Source organism: Orycteropus afer, unplaced genomic scaffold (genome assembly GCF_000298275.1).
Source record: "Orycteropus afer afer isolate SDZICR_OR568_19922 unplaced genomic scaffold, OryAfe1.0 scaffold00030, whole genome shotgun sequence".
In the NCBI taxonomy this organism is placed as follows: domain Eukaryota; kingdom Metazoa; phylum Chordata; class Mammalia; order Tubulidentata; family Orycteropodidae; genus Orycteropus; species Orycteropus afer.
The window spans coordinates 9,041,396-9,056,089 of record NW_006921617.1 but is presented as its reverse complement, the minus strand read 5'-3'; the positions used below and the strand labels follow the sequence as shown (position 1 = coordinate 9,056,089).

At 39.1% G+C, this 14,694-nt stretch overlaps 1 protein-coding gene across 1 annotated transcript in view; it reads left to right on the top strand.

Moving 5' to 3' along the window:
* The window catches only part of LAMA3 (laminin subunit alpha 3), a 434,613-nt gene that overhangs the window by 102,310 nt on the left and 317,609 nt on the right, over nt 1-14,694 (top strand). Inside the window, exons 5-6 of the mRNA XM_042780249.1 lie at nt 868-1,038; nt 6,497-6,588. Of these exons, the coding sequence (XP_042636183.1) occupies nt 868-1,038; nt 6,497-6,588 (263 nt within the window). The remainder of the gene's footprint in view (nt 1-867; nt 1,039-6,496; nt 6,589-14,694) is intronic.

Below are 14,694 nucleotides of genomic sequence, written 5' to 3'. Positions count from 1 at the left end.
GGGCATTCCTACTTCCGTAGTGATACTGCCTCGGAAACCCAAGGAGGGGTCGCTATGAGTCGGGGCCGACTCGATGGCAAATAACAACAACAACAACAGGTTATGTCTGATGGCATATTTAGCAAGTGGGTTGCTGGTGATTGTGGTGATGCCCCTCCCAAATCTTCACAAATTATCCCCTGTAACAGTGAGGAGATGAGGTGCAATTGTTGCCCTAATCTCTGGTCTCTTTTGGCAGGATAAGCACCATCTGTTGGGGAGAAAATATTTCTAGGAGAAAAAAAATTGGGGTTGCATTTGGCTCTTGTGAAGTCAACCAAGCTGTTGTTAGGGAAGATGGGAAAATAGAGATAGGGAAAATTAGGTAAGAATTCCAGAGAAGTAAGGCCGAAATGAACATGAACTAAGTTTCAGATAAACTTCCTTAAAGGGTGTCAGTCTCTTTTTTTTAAGCAGAGAGATCTTGAGCAGCTCTGTTCAGTTCCTTTGGGCAATCAGTGAGTGGTTCACGTTTCAAATGGCTACAGCTTGGACTTCATCACCTTTAAAACAGCATTGTATTTTCAATATTTCATAGCTGTGCAGCCCCCCAGCTACACTGATAGAACAGAGGGCTTGAAAATGAAATTATAACATCTCCAAGAAGCCCAGGTTCATGAACATGTTGCCAGATTTGAACTAGGAAGGAAAGGGAAGATGAAACTGGCAATGGTCTTTTTAGACATAAACAAGATCCAAGACCACCTACAAACATCTAATGGCTCAAAGGAATGAAGTGCTTTGGGGCATGTGAGTTATTTTTATTTACTTGCTGCTGAATTTTGATTAAAGGAACTTTTTTTCTTTATGTGTTTGTGGTTATTTTAGGTTGTGGTATCCTTGATAAATGGCCGGCCAGGTGCAAAAAATTTTACTTTCTCTCAAACCCTGAGGGAGTTTACCAAGGCAACAAACATTCGCTTGCGTTTTCTCCGAACCAACACCCTTCTTGGACACCTCATTTCTAAAGCACAGCGAGATCCAACAGTTACACGACGAGTGAGTAGTTGTTTTCAAGTGTATTGTCAACAGTTTTTACTACTATTTCTGTTAATCAAATTAATTGTCTTGGACTTTTTAAAGTAACCTTTATAGCCAGCAATGGTGTGGACATAGGGGTGGTTCTTGTCTGAAATGCTAGACACAATTAGGAGTTTGGTTGTTTGAAGAAATATCATTATATTAAAAAAAGAATAAATGCAGAAGATCATATCCAGCCTAGAGAGGTTATAATCTAATCTGGGGAGGCTAACTGTTATTATAACACCAACTCCCAAATCTCAGAGACTTAACTTAAGCTTATTTCTTGCTTATGCCACAGTTCAGTATGGGTCAGCAGGTGGGATCTGCTCCACGCAGTCATTCAGGGATCTAGGCTCTTTCTATCTAGAGTTGTAATCCTCCTGTAAGGTCTCAAAATCTTCCTCTGGATTCCCCTGCCTCTGGTCAGGAGAGGAGGGAAGAGAGAGGGTATAGAGAAGCTATACCTGCTGCTAACCATACAGATCACTTCCATTGGCAAGAACTAGTTATATGGTCCCACCTAGAAGCAAGGAGGCTGGGTAATGAATCTAACTGTGTGTCCAAGAAGACATAGAAGAAAACATAGATATTGATGAGTATTAATAGATGCACACCCTGAACATCTCTCACTCTCAGGTATCAGGATAGTACCCCTGTCTTGCAGGAGGGAACCAGTAATAATATTGGTTAATAAATATCCTGAGCTCACTCTTCTCCCACCTCTGATTTCCTGCCATTACTTGCCATTGATCAAACTCAGCTGGACACCAGGGCAAGACAATTCATTGTTTTTTTTTTTTTAACTTTTATTGTGATTTAGGTAAAAATTTACAGAGCAAGTTCATTTTCCATACAGCAGTTCATACACATTTTGTTTCATGACATTCATCACAATCCCCACAATTTAATAGCTCTCTTCCCACTTCCTCCCTGTAGTTACCTCTTTCCTGTTGTCCTTCTTTCCTATGCATTCCTGTCCCCTGAGCTGTCTCCTTGTGCAAATACTGCCCTGTTCTCCCATGCTTGATTGTTCTAAGGGATGTATCTACCTGGTGTAAATGTTCACCCTATGTGCCTGCATATTATATGCCTGGAAGCCATGGGAGTGAGTTCAGTTCTAGGACTGAAGGGAAATTAGGGGTCATAGTCCTGGGGATTCCAGCAGGCTCTGTCAGACCAGTCAGCCTGGTCTTTTTTTTTTTTTAATGATTTTGAGTTTTGTTCCACATTGTTCTCCTACTCTATCCAGGATCTTCTGCACTGATCCCTTTCTGAGTGGTTGACAGTGGTAGCCAGACACAATCTAGTTCTTCTGGTTTCCTGGTCATGTAGGCTGAAGACAGTCTATTGTTGTAGTCCATTATGTTCAGGAAAAAGAGTTTGGTGGAGCAGGTTGGAGACTGGGCTGTAGGCAATGAATAGAAGAGGAAGGACACCTTGTAGAGTTTGGATTTTTAGGCACATAATATTATGGAGTTCGGAAAGGAAAGGAGAGAGAAAAAAATAAGTTTTGCTTAGGGTTGGAGTGTTTATAAGAAAAAGTCCAACTATCTTGGGTGCAGGTTATCTGTCTTATGTATTTCCTGGTGGCGTAGTGCCTAAGGCATTTGACTGCTAACCAGAAGCCTGGCGGTTCAAACCCACCAGCCACTCCTTGGAAGGAAGATTGGACAATCTACTTCCATAGTCATAATGCCTCAGAAACCCAAGGAGGGGTTGCTATGAATCAGAATCTACTTGATGGCAGTGAGTTAGCCCTTCTGAAATGCTGCAGAGGTGGGGACTCTGTTGGATCAGAGGATGGATATTTACAAGTGAGAGGTGAGCTTTTTGATAACGTTGCTGCTGCCTGTATTTCTGTTTCTGTAGGTGCCAGTGCCATAGATGTACTGCGCTACCTTCTTTTGGCTTTATTGTCGTTTCTGAGGGTTATAAGATTTATGGTCACCCATATGTGTATTTTCACTTAGATGACCATAAGCTCCTTCATTGAGTGATTTGTTACAGAGTGTAACACATAATCATGACCTCCACAATCTAGGATGCTTCTTTAAACAGAGAAATATAATGCCAGTTGTCATAATCTCACACTGTAGTGGAGGCTTGTGTGTTGTTATGGTGCTGACTGAACATCAGTGGTGCTTCGAGACTAAGGTGAACTAGGAAGAAAGGGATGGTGATCTACTTCAGAAAATCAGCCAGTGAGAACTATAAGGATCACAGTGGTCCAGTCCACAACCGATCGTAGGGATGGCATAGCGCCAGGCAGCATTTTGTTGCACTGTGCGTGGGATTGCCATGAGTTGGGGCCTACTTGGCAGCAGTTAATGATGACAACAATTCTACCACACAAATCATGTGTACTGCTGGGGTAAAGGGTGATCTAGTCCTTTTCTCTCTTATTGCTGCAGCCCTTAACACCCGTGGAGAGAGAAACCTCTGTAGTGATCAGTTTGAAAGCCTCTAAGTGTTAACTTGTCATGGAAAGCCCCATTAATACTGAATTGATCCAGAATGAACAAGAGGGATTGTTAATGTCTCCAAGTGAAATAAGATATTGTCAGGAAGCTTTGACACTTTAACAGTTTTTAATTAGAAAACCAGAACAGAACCCCAACATCTAGTGAATAGATTCTTTAAGATGAATACATTCAACAAAAAAGATACAAAAGGCTTCTTGTCCTTTTGAATTCAAAGACTTCCTCACTGACAGGTATTCTCACTGGCAACATGAATTAAATGACAGGTTGCTTGACAGCCCCTACATTCCTCCCTGACTCCCATGTAGTCTTCTGCCAAGTCCGAGAAGTACCAGAGCTGGCAGAATGTGCCACCTATTGTTGCTAAAGGAGAAAACCAAAAAAACCAAACCCACTGCCTTGAGTTGATTATGACTTATAGTGACCCATTAGGACAGAGTAGAACTGTCCCAAAAGGTTTCCAAGGTGTAATCTTTACAGAAGCAAACTGCTTCATCTTTATCCTGCAGAGTAGCTGTGCATTCAAACCATCAACCTTTGGCTAACAGCCAAATGCCTTAACCACAGCACCACCAGAGGTCCTTGCTGAAGGAGAGGCTGCCAACATACTGAGGATGTGCCTTGTAAATGAGCTAACAAGTACATATTTGTGGCCTGGATAAGGGGCCAATCATTGACTGGGTTGACAGCTTGCTTTCTGGCCTTGGTGGGATTTGAACCTCTGATTTTGTTCTTATTCACAGAGTTAATAAGACTACTACAACTGCTGGTGGCTCTGCTAGGCTCAGGGCTATTTCTGACTCATTTTGTAAATATTCTCTTCCCTTCCCAGAGCCTAGGACAGTATTTTGCACATAAAACCACCAAAACCAGTTGTTGCTGAGTGGATTCCAACTCAAGGTGACTCCATGTGTGCAGAGAATTGCACTGCATAGGGTTTTCATGGCTGTGACCTTTTGGAAGCAAATTGCTAGGCACCTCTGGGTGGGTTTCAGCCACCAATCTTTTAGTTAGTAGCCAAGCACTTAACTGTTTGCACCACCCAAGGATTCCTATTTGGTCCTTGAGGCAAAATAGACTTTTTGGTAAGTAAACATATGGTTGTGTGTCACCTAATATCCACAATACATTCTGTGAAATAGAACATTACATGGTTTGGATGTTGTGCTAGTACCAGATAGTAATCTGGTCCTGCTTTATCTTTAAGCATCTTGAACAAGCTTTGTGCATTAACAGTGGTTGTCAGCACACTGAAAGGGGTTTACTTTTATGTTTGGTCCTCAATCCATGTCATTAGAAACTTCTCCATATCTGATACAGTTCCCTGTTCATTAGACTTGTAGCTTCCAGTGGAGCCAATCCTTTAATAGCATGGAGAATTTTTCCTTTGTTTTTGAGGATGGTCATGATTATTGACTGTGACATGCCTACGTTGCTAGTGATAGCATTCACTGATTTTCAGCCTTTGTGTTGTTTAATAACCTTTTGTTTCACTTCCAAATCTATTCTTCTCCTTTGCCTCTTACTGCTGCTATCTCTAGCAATGGTTTGCTGCATTTGGAAGCCATGATGTACTTCACGGTAGTATTTTCTAAAAATTAAATAGAGAAATAATGCTACAACACTCAAGAGATGTGCAGTATACAAGATTGGGTGCTGCTGCTTACGGTCAAAGCACACACTGTTGTATGGTAGCATACACTGTTGTATGGTAAACTTTTTAGATAGAAAGTACAGAACATAATAAGACAGTAACACAAGTATTTATTACGACTATCAAGATATATGTATTATACAACCACTGTGGAAAACGGTATGGCAATTCCTTGAAAAACTGGAATTAGAAATACCATTTGACCCAGCAATCCCATTACTGGGTACATATCCTAAGGAGGTGAGAGCCAGGGTAAGAACATATATGCACACCCATTTTCATCACAGCACTATTTACAATAGCAAAAAGTTGGAAACAACCTATGTGCACATCAACAGAAGAACAGATAACCAAACGGTGGTGCATACACACAATGGAATACTATGCAACCCTAAAGAATAATGTAGAATCTGCAAAACACCATATAACATGGATGAACTTGGAGGGCATTATGCTGAGTGAAAGAAGTCAATCACAGATAGACAAATATAGTATTAGTTCATTATTGTAGAAAGTCCAGGAAGGGTTTATATATGGAAGGGAACTTTCTTTGTTGGTTACCAGGGGTAGGAGGGGAGGGGAGGGAACATTGCAAAAAAAAAAATAAAAAAATGCATTGACCCATGTCACTTCAGCTTTGTGTATTTCACTGTATATAACTTATATTTCAATAAAATGCATTTAAAATTATTAAAATGGAAAAAATACATGTATTATAGGGTTATCTATGCCATTATATATCTGACAATGTAATCACTTTATTTACAAGCGACATGAGACACATGTGTTGCATGTGAGTTAGTCGTTCACTATGTCCTATTCTGTGTTTGGAATTTCTGAACTCTATTATAACCTAATAGGACCATGAGCATACATGCAGTTGGACGTTGCCCTAATGGATGTTATGTGGTACATGACTGTATTCAATTTATAAATTCAAGATTTAGAATAAAAAGAGAGAGAAAAACAAACTAGGAAGAACTTAATCCCTTTCCAAAAAGCCCTAGGCTATGATTCTTTTCCAAGTCAGCTTCCCTCAATGCATTTAAAGCACTTGATTTTTAAAACTGGAGAAATTTGGCAGTATGTGGTTAAATTTGATTAAGGAATGCATCTATTGTGAAAGGCAAATTACTTCCAATTGTGCCTATCGTTTGTGTTGAAGTAGGCAAGGAGAAGTGTGAGTTTGTGGATAAAGGGAAGGAGGGTAGATGCAGACGTGGGCTACAGATTAGTAAAGTAAGGGAAAGTTTATGTTGCTGATCCATAGGACTGACATGCTCTGTTTTTGGTTGTATAGTATTATTACAGCATAAAGGACATCAGCATTGGTGGACGGTGTGTTTGCAATGGCCATGCTGACGTGTGTAATGCAAACAATCCTGAAAAACTGTAAGTACTACAGATGTTTTCAGCCTTGCTGTGGTCATGTCTAATTGTTTCAGTGGAAGTATTCATACCATTAAATATTTCTAGGTTCTTGCCCTCAACAGGAATTTTTCAGGGTCAATAGATAGGTGGCAGGTGTGCATATCAGATCTTCCCTATAGTCTACTGCAGACATGGCTAATCGATCACAGCACTCTTCCTGGGTGATCTGGGCTACAGCCACCAAAGCCTCTCCAAGATGGTGCTCTGGGTAGCCACTAAGAATTGAATAGGCTTACCATAAGAAATAAAGCCTGTCTGCCATCCGTGGTCTAATGGGTACATGTTTCAAATATCTTTTTTTGTTTTTAATTGAGGTGTATTTTCATATAATAATATGCATGGATCTTAAATGTTAAATGTTTGATAATTGTATACAGTTGTGCTACTCCCAGAAGAAGAATACGTTTTAAGGGTTGGAAATTATTGTATACTAGATATAGTAAATCTTTCTCTCAATATTTCATTTAAAACCTCCAATTCCCCACAAGCAGTATTTACAAGAGATGTATTTTGCTTTTCATCAGATTCAGGTTTGTATGTCTTTAGGCCTAGCTTGGTGTTCAGGCAGTTTCCAGCTGCCAATTTATGTAACATGCTTTGTGGCACCCTTCTCCTGATCAGCAACAATCCCTAAAGTTTTCATCCCTCCTTCAGGGATCAGAAAGTGCTATCCCAGAGATCTGATACACTATCTGACTAATCTTTAATCAGCAAGGACTTGTTTATCAATGATTAATCCATTACTATCATTATGTAGTCTTCTGGAGAGTAGGCTGTAAGACATTAGAAGTTAGGTAAGGTAAATTCTGAGTTATAGATACAGGAGAGAGAAGAGGATGGGCTAATGTCATTGAGCCTGGGACAGAATGGTGCCACGTGTGAAAGGATGGTTGGGTAGTGGTGAGTCAGCATGAGGCCACAAGGAGCCTGTCTGAAGGGAGTAGGAGAGACCACTGAGGGTGAACTCTGCCCCTCTTTTCTTATAAAGCTACTCTAAATATATAAAATTGCATTATTGATTATTTTTTTTCACCATTATTGGCTATGCATGAGTTGTGGGATTTTCTAAAAATCATTCATTCATTCAAAATATATTCCCCAAGTACTTGCTACTACTCCTTTGACAAACAAGGAAGACAAGAATCCCAGTGAGGGAAGGAGGATCTAAGATGGTGGACTAGGTGGATACACTATCCAGATCCACTACAACGAAGACTCAAGAAAACAGGGTAAATGGCTATGGATGATAATCCTGGATCCCAGAGATTCAAAAGAAAGGATAAAGAAGTAAATCAAATACCCATGAGAGGAAGATACCTAACCGCCATAGTGAACAAGCAATGGTAAACTACCAACCAGCACATGGTGGTCGTTTTGAATTATTGTATACAGTGTTCTGATCAGAGCAGAAACCAGATAATTGGCTCCACTTACCCAAGACTGCACCAGCACCTACATTGATGGTCAGGTGACCAGAGAGGTGTGATCTACCCCCTTACCTTGTACAACATTCATGTGACTAGAGACATGCTTCCCCTGCCCCCACCTGGAAGATGGTCAAACTCCTGGCTGCCAGCACTGTGCCGCTTTTTTTTCTTTATCTTCCTGCTTAGTTCTCCCATCTTCCCCACCCCACCTTTTTTCTTTTCCTATTTTCTTTTTCTTCTCTTTTCATTTTTTAGAAGACGAGCAGGACCCTCTCCCGTCTGCCCATGCAATTAGCAGTATCTACCCCCATGCCCCTCACCCCATCTTGGCATTGCGTCCTGCCATGCGAGTGCTGCATTTCTGTGCAGCTGTTTGGTGACTTATGACTTTCACCAGCACTGTCTTTTTTCTCTTTTCCTTCTTACTTATTCTCTTTTCTCCCCCTTGTTTTCCTCTTCTTTCTTTCTTTTCACTCCCACTTTTTTTTTAATCCAATGAAGCAGGTGCCCATCGCCTCTCCACGGTCAGCAATGGCTGCCCCTACCCCTCAGTGGATGGCAGTAGGTACTCCCCTGGAGTGAGCTCTGTATTCCGGCTGCAAATGTGTTTGGCAGCTAACCCTTGCACCAGTTTCTTTTCTCTCTCTTTTTTCTTTTTCTTTTTGGTCTTCTCATTTCTTCCCTCTCCCACCTCCTTGTTTTTTATCTTTTTTCTTCTTTTCCTCTCTGCCTTTTTTTCTTTTTAAATCTGGCTGAATGAGTCTCTCACCCCTTACTACCTCTGTGTTCAGTAATTCTTCCCCTAAACTTCTGTATTTGCTGATGTGTGCACATGCAGAACAAGTGCCACATTTCTGCTAGCACTTGCACCTGTACTATGCTGAATTTTTTTCTCCTTTCTTCTTAGGTCTCCCCTCTCTCTACCTTGTTTTTCTCTTTTCTTTTTTTCCCCTTCCCCTCTTTTTACCTTCTGTCTTTCCCCAGCAGTTGGGAAACAGGGACAGTGACCCTTCCAAGCCATACCCACTACATCTGCTGTCCTGCTCACTGAGCAAAGATCATCACCCACTCCAGCACCATTGGATGGATGACACATGGTGGGAAATACCTACAGACTTGTGCCCACACACCTACTGGCACAAAATCCATCTGGAGACAGGTAGTGAGTGTCCAGGTGCTGCTAAACTAGTGACCAGGGTAACACATCTGCACTGTTGCCCAAATTTGTTAAAAAAAAAAAAAAAAAAATCAGGGTGAAGCAAACCAACATGTTATCAACAAATTAATACAATAACACTGCGATGTCTTGGAGACAACTTTTGTTGTTATGTGCCATCGAGGTGGACCCGACTCATAGCGACCCCTCCTTGGGTTTCCGAGACACTATCACTATGGAAGTAGATTGCCCAACCTTCCTTCTGAGGAGTGGCTGGTGGGTTTGAATCACCAGCCTTCTGGTTAGCAGTCAAGGACCTTAGGCGCTATGCTACCAGAGCTCCTTTGGAGACAACAGACAACTTCAAATCACACAAAAAGTAGGACAAAATGATCCAAACAGTGACCAAAATACAGGGCCAGAAAATCTTCTGGAGGAAGAAATGCTATTGGTACCACTGGATAAAGAATTCAAAAGAATTGTATTTAGGTACCTTCAACAGATTGAGAGAAAGTTTGAAGAAACCAAAAGAGAAAATCAAGGAAAAGACAGACAAAACTCTAGGAGAATTCAAAAAACAATAGAAGAACGCATTGACAAAATAAATGGAAAATTAGAAATCATAAAAAAACAACTAATAGAAATCCAGAGATTACTACTAAAATTTCCGAAATAGATAATGCACTGGAAGGACAAAGTAGTAGAATTGCATCAATAGAAGACAGAATTAGTGAGATGGAAGACAAATCTCTTAGTAGTAATCTATTGGAGGGGGAATCAGAGAAAATAACAAAAAAAGTGAAGAAAGTCTAAGAATTATGTGAGACATCATCAAGAAGAATAACATAGATGTGATTGAAATTCCAGAACAGGAAGAGGGAAAAAAAAAAAAAAAAGGACCAAAATAATTGTCAAACATTTGTTGGGAAAACTTTTGTAATATGAAAAACAAGAATACATGCACTCAGGAAGCTCAGTGAACTAATAGGATAGACCCCAAAAGAAAATCCTGAGACATAGCATAATCAAACTTTCCAAAACCAAAAACAAAGAAAAAATCCTGAAAGCAACTTGGGAAAAATGAAAGTTACCTACAAAGGAGAACCAATAAGACTAAGCTATGATTTCTTAGCAGAAACCATGTGGATGAGAAGGTAATGGAATGACATATATAAAACCCTGACAGAAAAATATTGCCAACCAACAATTATATGTCCAGCAAAATTGTCCCTCAAATATAATGGTGAAATTAGGATGGACATTCCCAGATAAACAGAAATTAACAGATTTTGGAAAAACCAGACCAACTTTATAATAAATGCTAAAGGGAGTCTTTCAGACAGAGAACCAACAATAGCAGACAACAACTGGAGAGTAAGACACACAACAGCATCACCCAGATATAGAAGTATCAAAAATAGAATAAACCTACAAGACTGAAAATGGAGAACCAGAGATGCCAATTTGTAAATGATGATAACTACAAAGTAAAAAGAGGGAATAAATGATATAATTACAAAACTTACAAATGAAGAGGAAATCAAGATGATATAAAGATAGAATAGACTGCTTTAAACTTGGAAACATAATAACAAATTGCAGAGTAACCATAAAGAACATTAAAAACCTTTTTACCAAAATTAAAAAGAAAAAATCATTAAGTTTTAGTAAACACTAAAACAGTAGCAATGAAGGAAATCATAAGAAAATCCATAAATAGGCCTATAAGTTCATGTGAATGATCAGAATTCCCAGGTGTATAGTAGAGCTGACAAGGGGCAAGGTTATGGTCATTACTTGGTCACAGCCAGCTACCCAGAGGGACCGAGTAGTTGATCCTGCGGGCTTGGGACCATAGTCGCAGGGGACATCAAGCTCAATTGGCATAACATACTATACAAAACATTGTTCCACCTACTACTTTGGCGAGTAGCGACTGGGACCTTAAAAGCTAGGAAGCTGCCATCTAGATGCAACAACAGGTCTCTCCTCGTCAAGAAGAAAGAAGAAAACCAAAATTAATGGAAACAATCAGTCCTAGCAACTGGTACACCATCCGATCTGCAACCTATACAACTATGAGACCAGAAGAACTAGATGGTGCCCAGCTACCACTGCCATCCACTTGGAAGGGATGTAGGAGATCCTACATAAAGAGGGAGAACAATGTGGTACAAAACTCAAAATCGTTTGGAGGCAAAAAAAAAAAAGAAGGTGGGAACCAGGTTTGCTGGTCCAATAGAGCCTGGTGGAACCACTGAGACTATGGCCCCTAGTTGCCCTTCAGGTCTGGAATTGAACCCACAACTGTGGTTTCCAGCCAAACAAAGTACAGGCATGTGAGTTAAACATTTACCTCAAGTAGACACACGCCCTGGAGAGAACAATCATGGGAGAAGGAAGGGCTGCTTATGCACAGGGAGATAGCTCAGGGTGCAAAAGAGTATGAAGGGATGGACACTGGGAGGAGGTAACTATGGGGAGGAAGTGGGAGGGGAGCTGCTGCATTGTAAATTTTGGTCAATGACATGAGACAAAGTATATGTGAACTGCTGTATGAAAAGTGAATTTACTCTGTAAATCTTCACCCAAATCCTAATAAAAAAAAAAAAAAAAAGAAAATCCATAAATAAAACTAACTCAACACAGAAAAAAAATATTGAACAAAAAACCCCATTAATACCACAGAAGAAAAAAACAGCAAAATGACAGCAGTAGATTCATACCTATCTATAATTACACTGAACACAAATGGATTAAATGCATCAGTCAAGAGATAGAGAGTAGCAAAATGGATCAGAAAACATGACCAATCAATATGCTTTCTATTGGAGACACACCTTAGACACAAAGATATAAGTAAGCTAAAAATCAAAGGATGGAAAACATGTATCAAGCAAATGGCAATCAAAAAAGAGCAGGAGAGGCAATATTAATTTCAGATAAAATAGACTTTTAGGCAAAAACTAGCAAAAGAGACAAGGAAGGACATTATGTAAAGCTTAAAGACTCAATTGAAGAAGCAGACATAACCATAATAAATATATGCATGCAGTAAAAGAACCCCAAAATACATAAGTCAAACTGTAACAGAATTGAAAAGAGAAATAGATAGTGATACTAGTAGGAGATTTTCATACACCACTTTTGATGAAGGACAGAGTACTTCAACAAAGACACAGAAGATCTAAACAACCCAATCAACCAACTAGGAAGAAATTCAACAAAGACACAGAAGATGTAAACAACGCAGTCAACCAACTAGACCTTATAGGTGTGTACAGACCACTCAACACAACAAAAGCACAATATACTTTCTTTTCCAGTGCACATGGAACATTCTTCAGAATCGACTGTATGTTAGGCCACAAAACAAGCCTCAATAAATTTTAAAACATCAAAATACTACAGAACATCTTCTCAGATGGCAATGCTATAAAATTAGAAATCAGCAACAGGAAGATCAAGGGGAAAAATCAAATACATGGGAAATGAATAACACTATACTTTAAAACTACTGGGTAATAGAAGAAATAAGAAATGAAATAAGAATACTCCTTGAATTAAATGAGAATGAAAATACCACATACCCAAATTGTTGGGACACAGCACTACCATAGTTTAGAAGACAATTCATAGCAATAAAGCCACATGTCAAAAAAGAAGCAAGGACTCAAATCAACACTTTAAGCAAACAGCTCTAACAATTAGAAAAAGAACAGCATAAATAAATAATAATAATCCTGCAGTCACCAGAAGAAAGGAAATAATAAAGTTTTGGACAGAAATGAAACAGAAAACAGAAAAACAATAGAAAGAAAAAAGCAGGCCAAAACTTGTTTCTTTGAAATATTAATAAAATTGACAAAACACTGGCAAATTTAACAAAGAAAAAGAAGGAGATGATGCAAACAATACAACTATGAAATGAAATAGGTGCTGTTACAGTAGAGCATACTGAAATAAAAAGGATAACAATACTATAAAGGACTGTACTTCATCAAACTTGAAAGTCTAGAAGAAATGTACAAATTTCTAGAAACACACTACCTACCCAACCTAACGCAATCTTAGGTAGAAAATTTGAACAAACTCATGAGGAAAGAAGAAATTGAACCGGTCATAAAAAAAAAAAAAAAAAAAAAAAAAAAAAAAAAAAAAACTGCCAACAACAACTAAAAATCCTGGCCCAGACAGCTTTAGTGGTGAATCCTACCAAACACTCAGAGAAAAGCTGACACCATTTCTACTCAGATTATTTCAGAACATAGAAAACATGGATGCTACCAAACTCATTTTATGAAGCAAGCATAATACTGATACCGACACCAGGCAAAGACACCACTAAAAAAGAAAATTATCGACCAATATCCTTCATGAACATTGGTACAAAAATTCTCAACAAAATACTAGCAAATAGAATCCAACAACTTATAAAAAAGTAATACATCATGACCAAGTAAGATTCATACCAGGCATGCAAGGATGGTTTAACATTAGGAAAACAATCATCATAACACACTACACACAAAAAAGGAAAAAACTTATGTGATCATATCAATTGATGCAGAAAAGGCATTTGACAAAGTCCAACACCCATTCTTGATGAAAAAAACATTCAACAAAACAAGAATAGAAGGGAAATCCTCAACAAAAGTAAGAGCCATGTACACAAAACCAATGGCCAGCATTATTCTCAATGGAGAGAGACTGAAAACATTCTCCTTGTGAACAGGAACTATTTTATTCAATATTATATTGGAAGTTCTTGCCAGGGTAATAAGGCAAGAAACAGAAATAAAACACATGCAAATTGGCAAAGAAGTAAAACTATTTCTATTTGCAGATGATATAATCCTGTACATAGAAAATCCTAGAGACTCAACAAGACAACTACTGGAATTAATAGAAGACTTCAGCAAAGTGGCAGGGTACAAGGTCAACATACAAAAATCAGTTGGCTTCCTCTACAGTAAAAAGATCTAAAAGATCTTTGAAAAGGAAATAAAGAAAGCAATACCATTTACAATAGCTACCCAAAAGATGAAGGACTTAGGAATAAATCTAACCAGAGACACAAAAGACCTATACAAAGAAAACTAGAAAATACTACTACAAGATACCAAAAGAAACTTGTATAAGTGGAAGAATATACCATGCTCATGCATAGGGAGACTGAACATTGTGAAAATGGCAAAACTACTTTGGTAGTTCAGTTTCTGTGTCAACTTGGCTGGATCTGGTTGAGTGGCTGGGCAGCTGGATGTAGGATTCCCCGTGATGAGACTGGTAATCAACTCCATGGTGGAATCTACTGTGAGCAGCTGAGTAGCTGCTTTGAGTATGTGGTCTGCTTCCCGTGTATAACGAGAAGCCTTGGGGAATGGTCTCTAGCTTACGGCATTCTTGGACCCTGCATGTAGCCGTGTTGTTGTTCAGCAGCCTGTCAACCTTGGGACTTTCAATGGACTTGAATTAACCTGC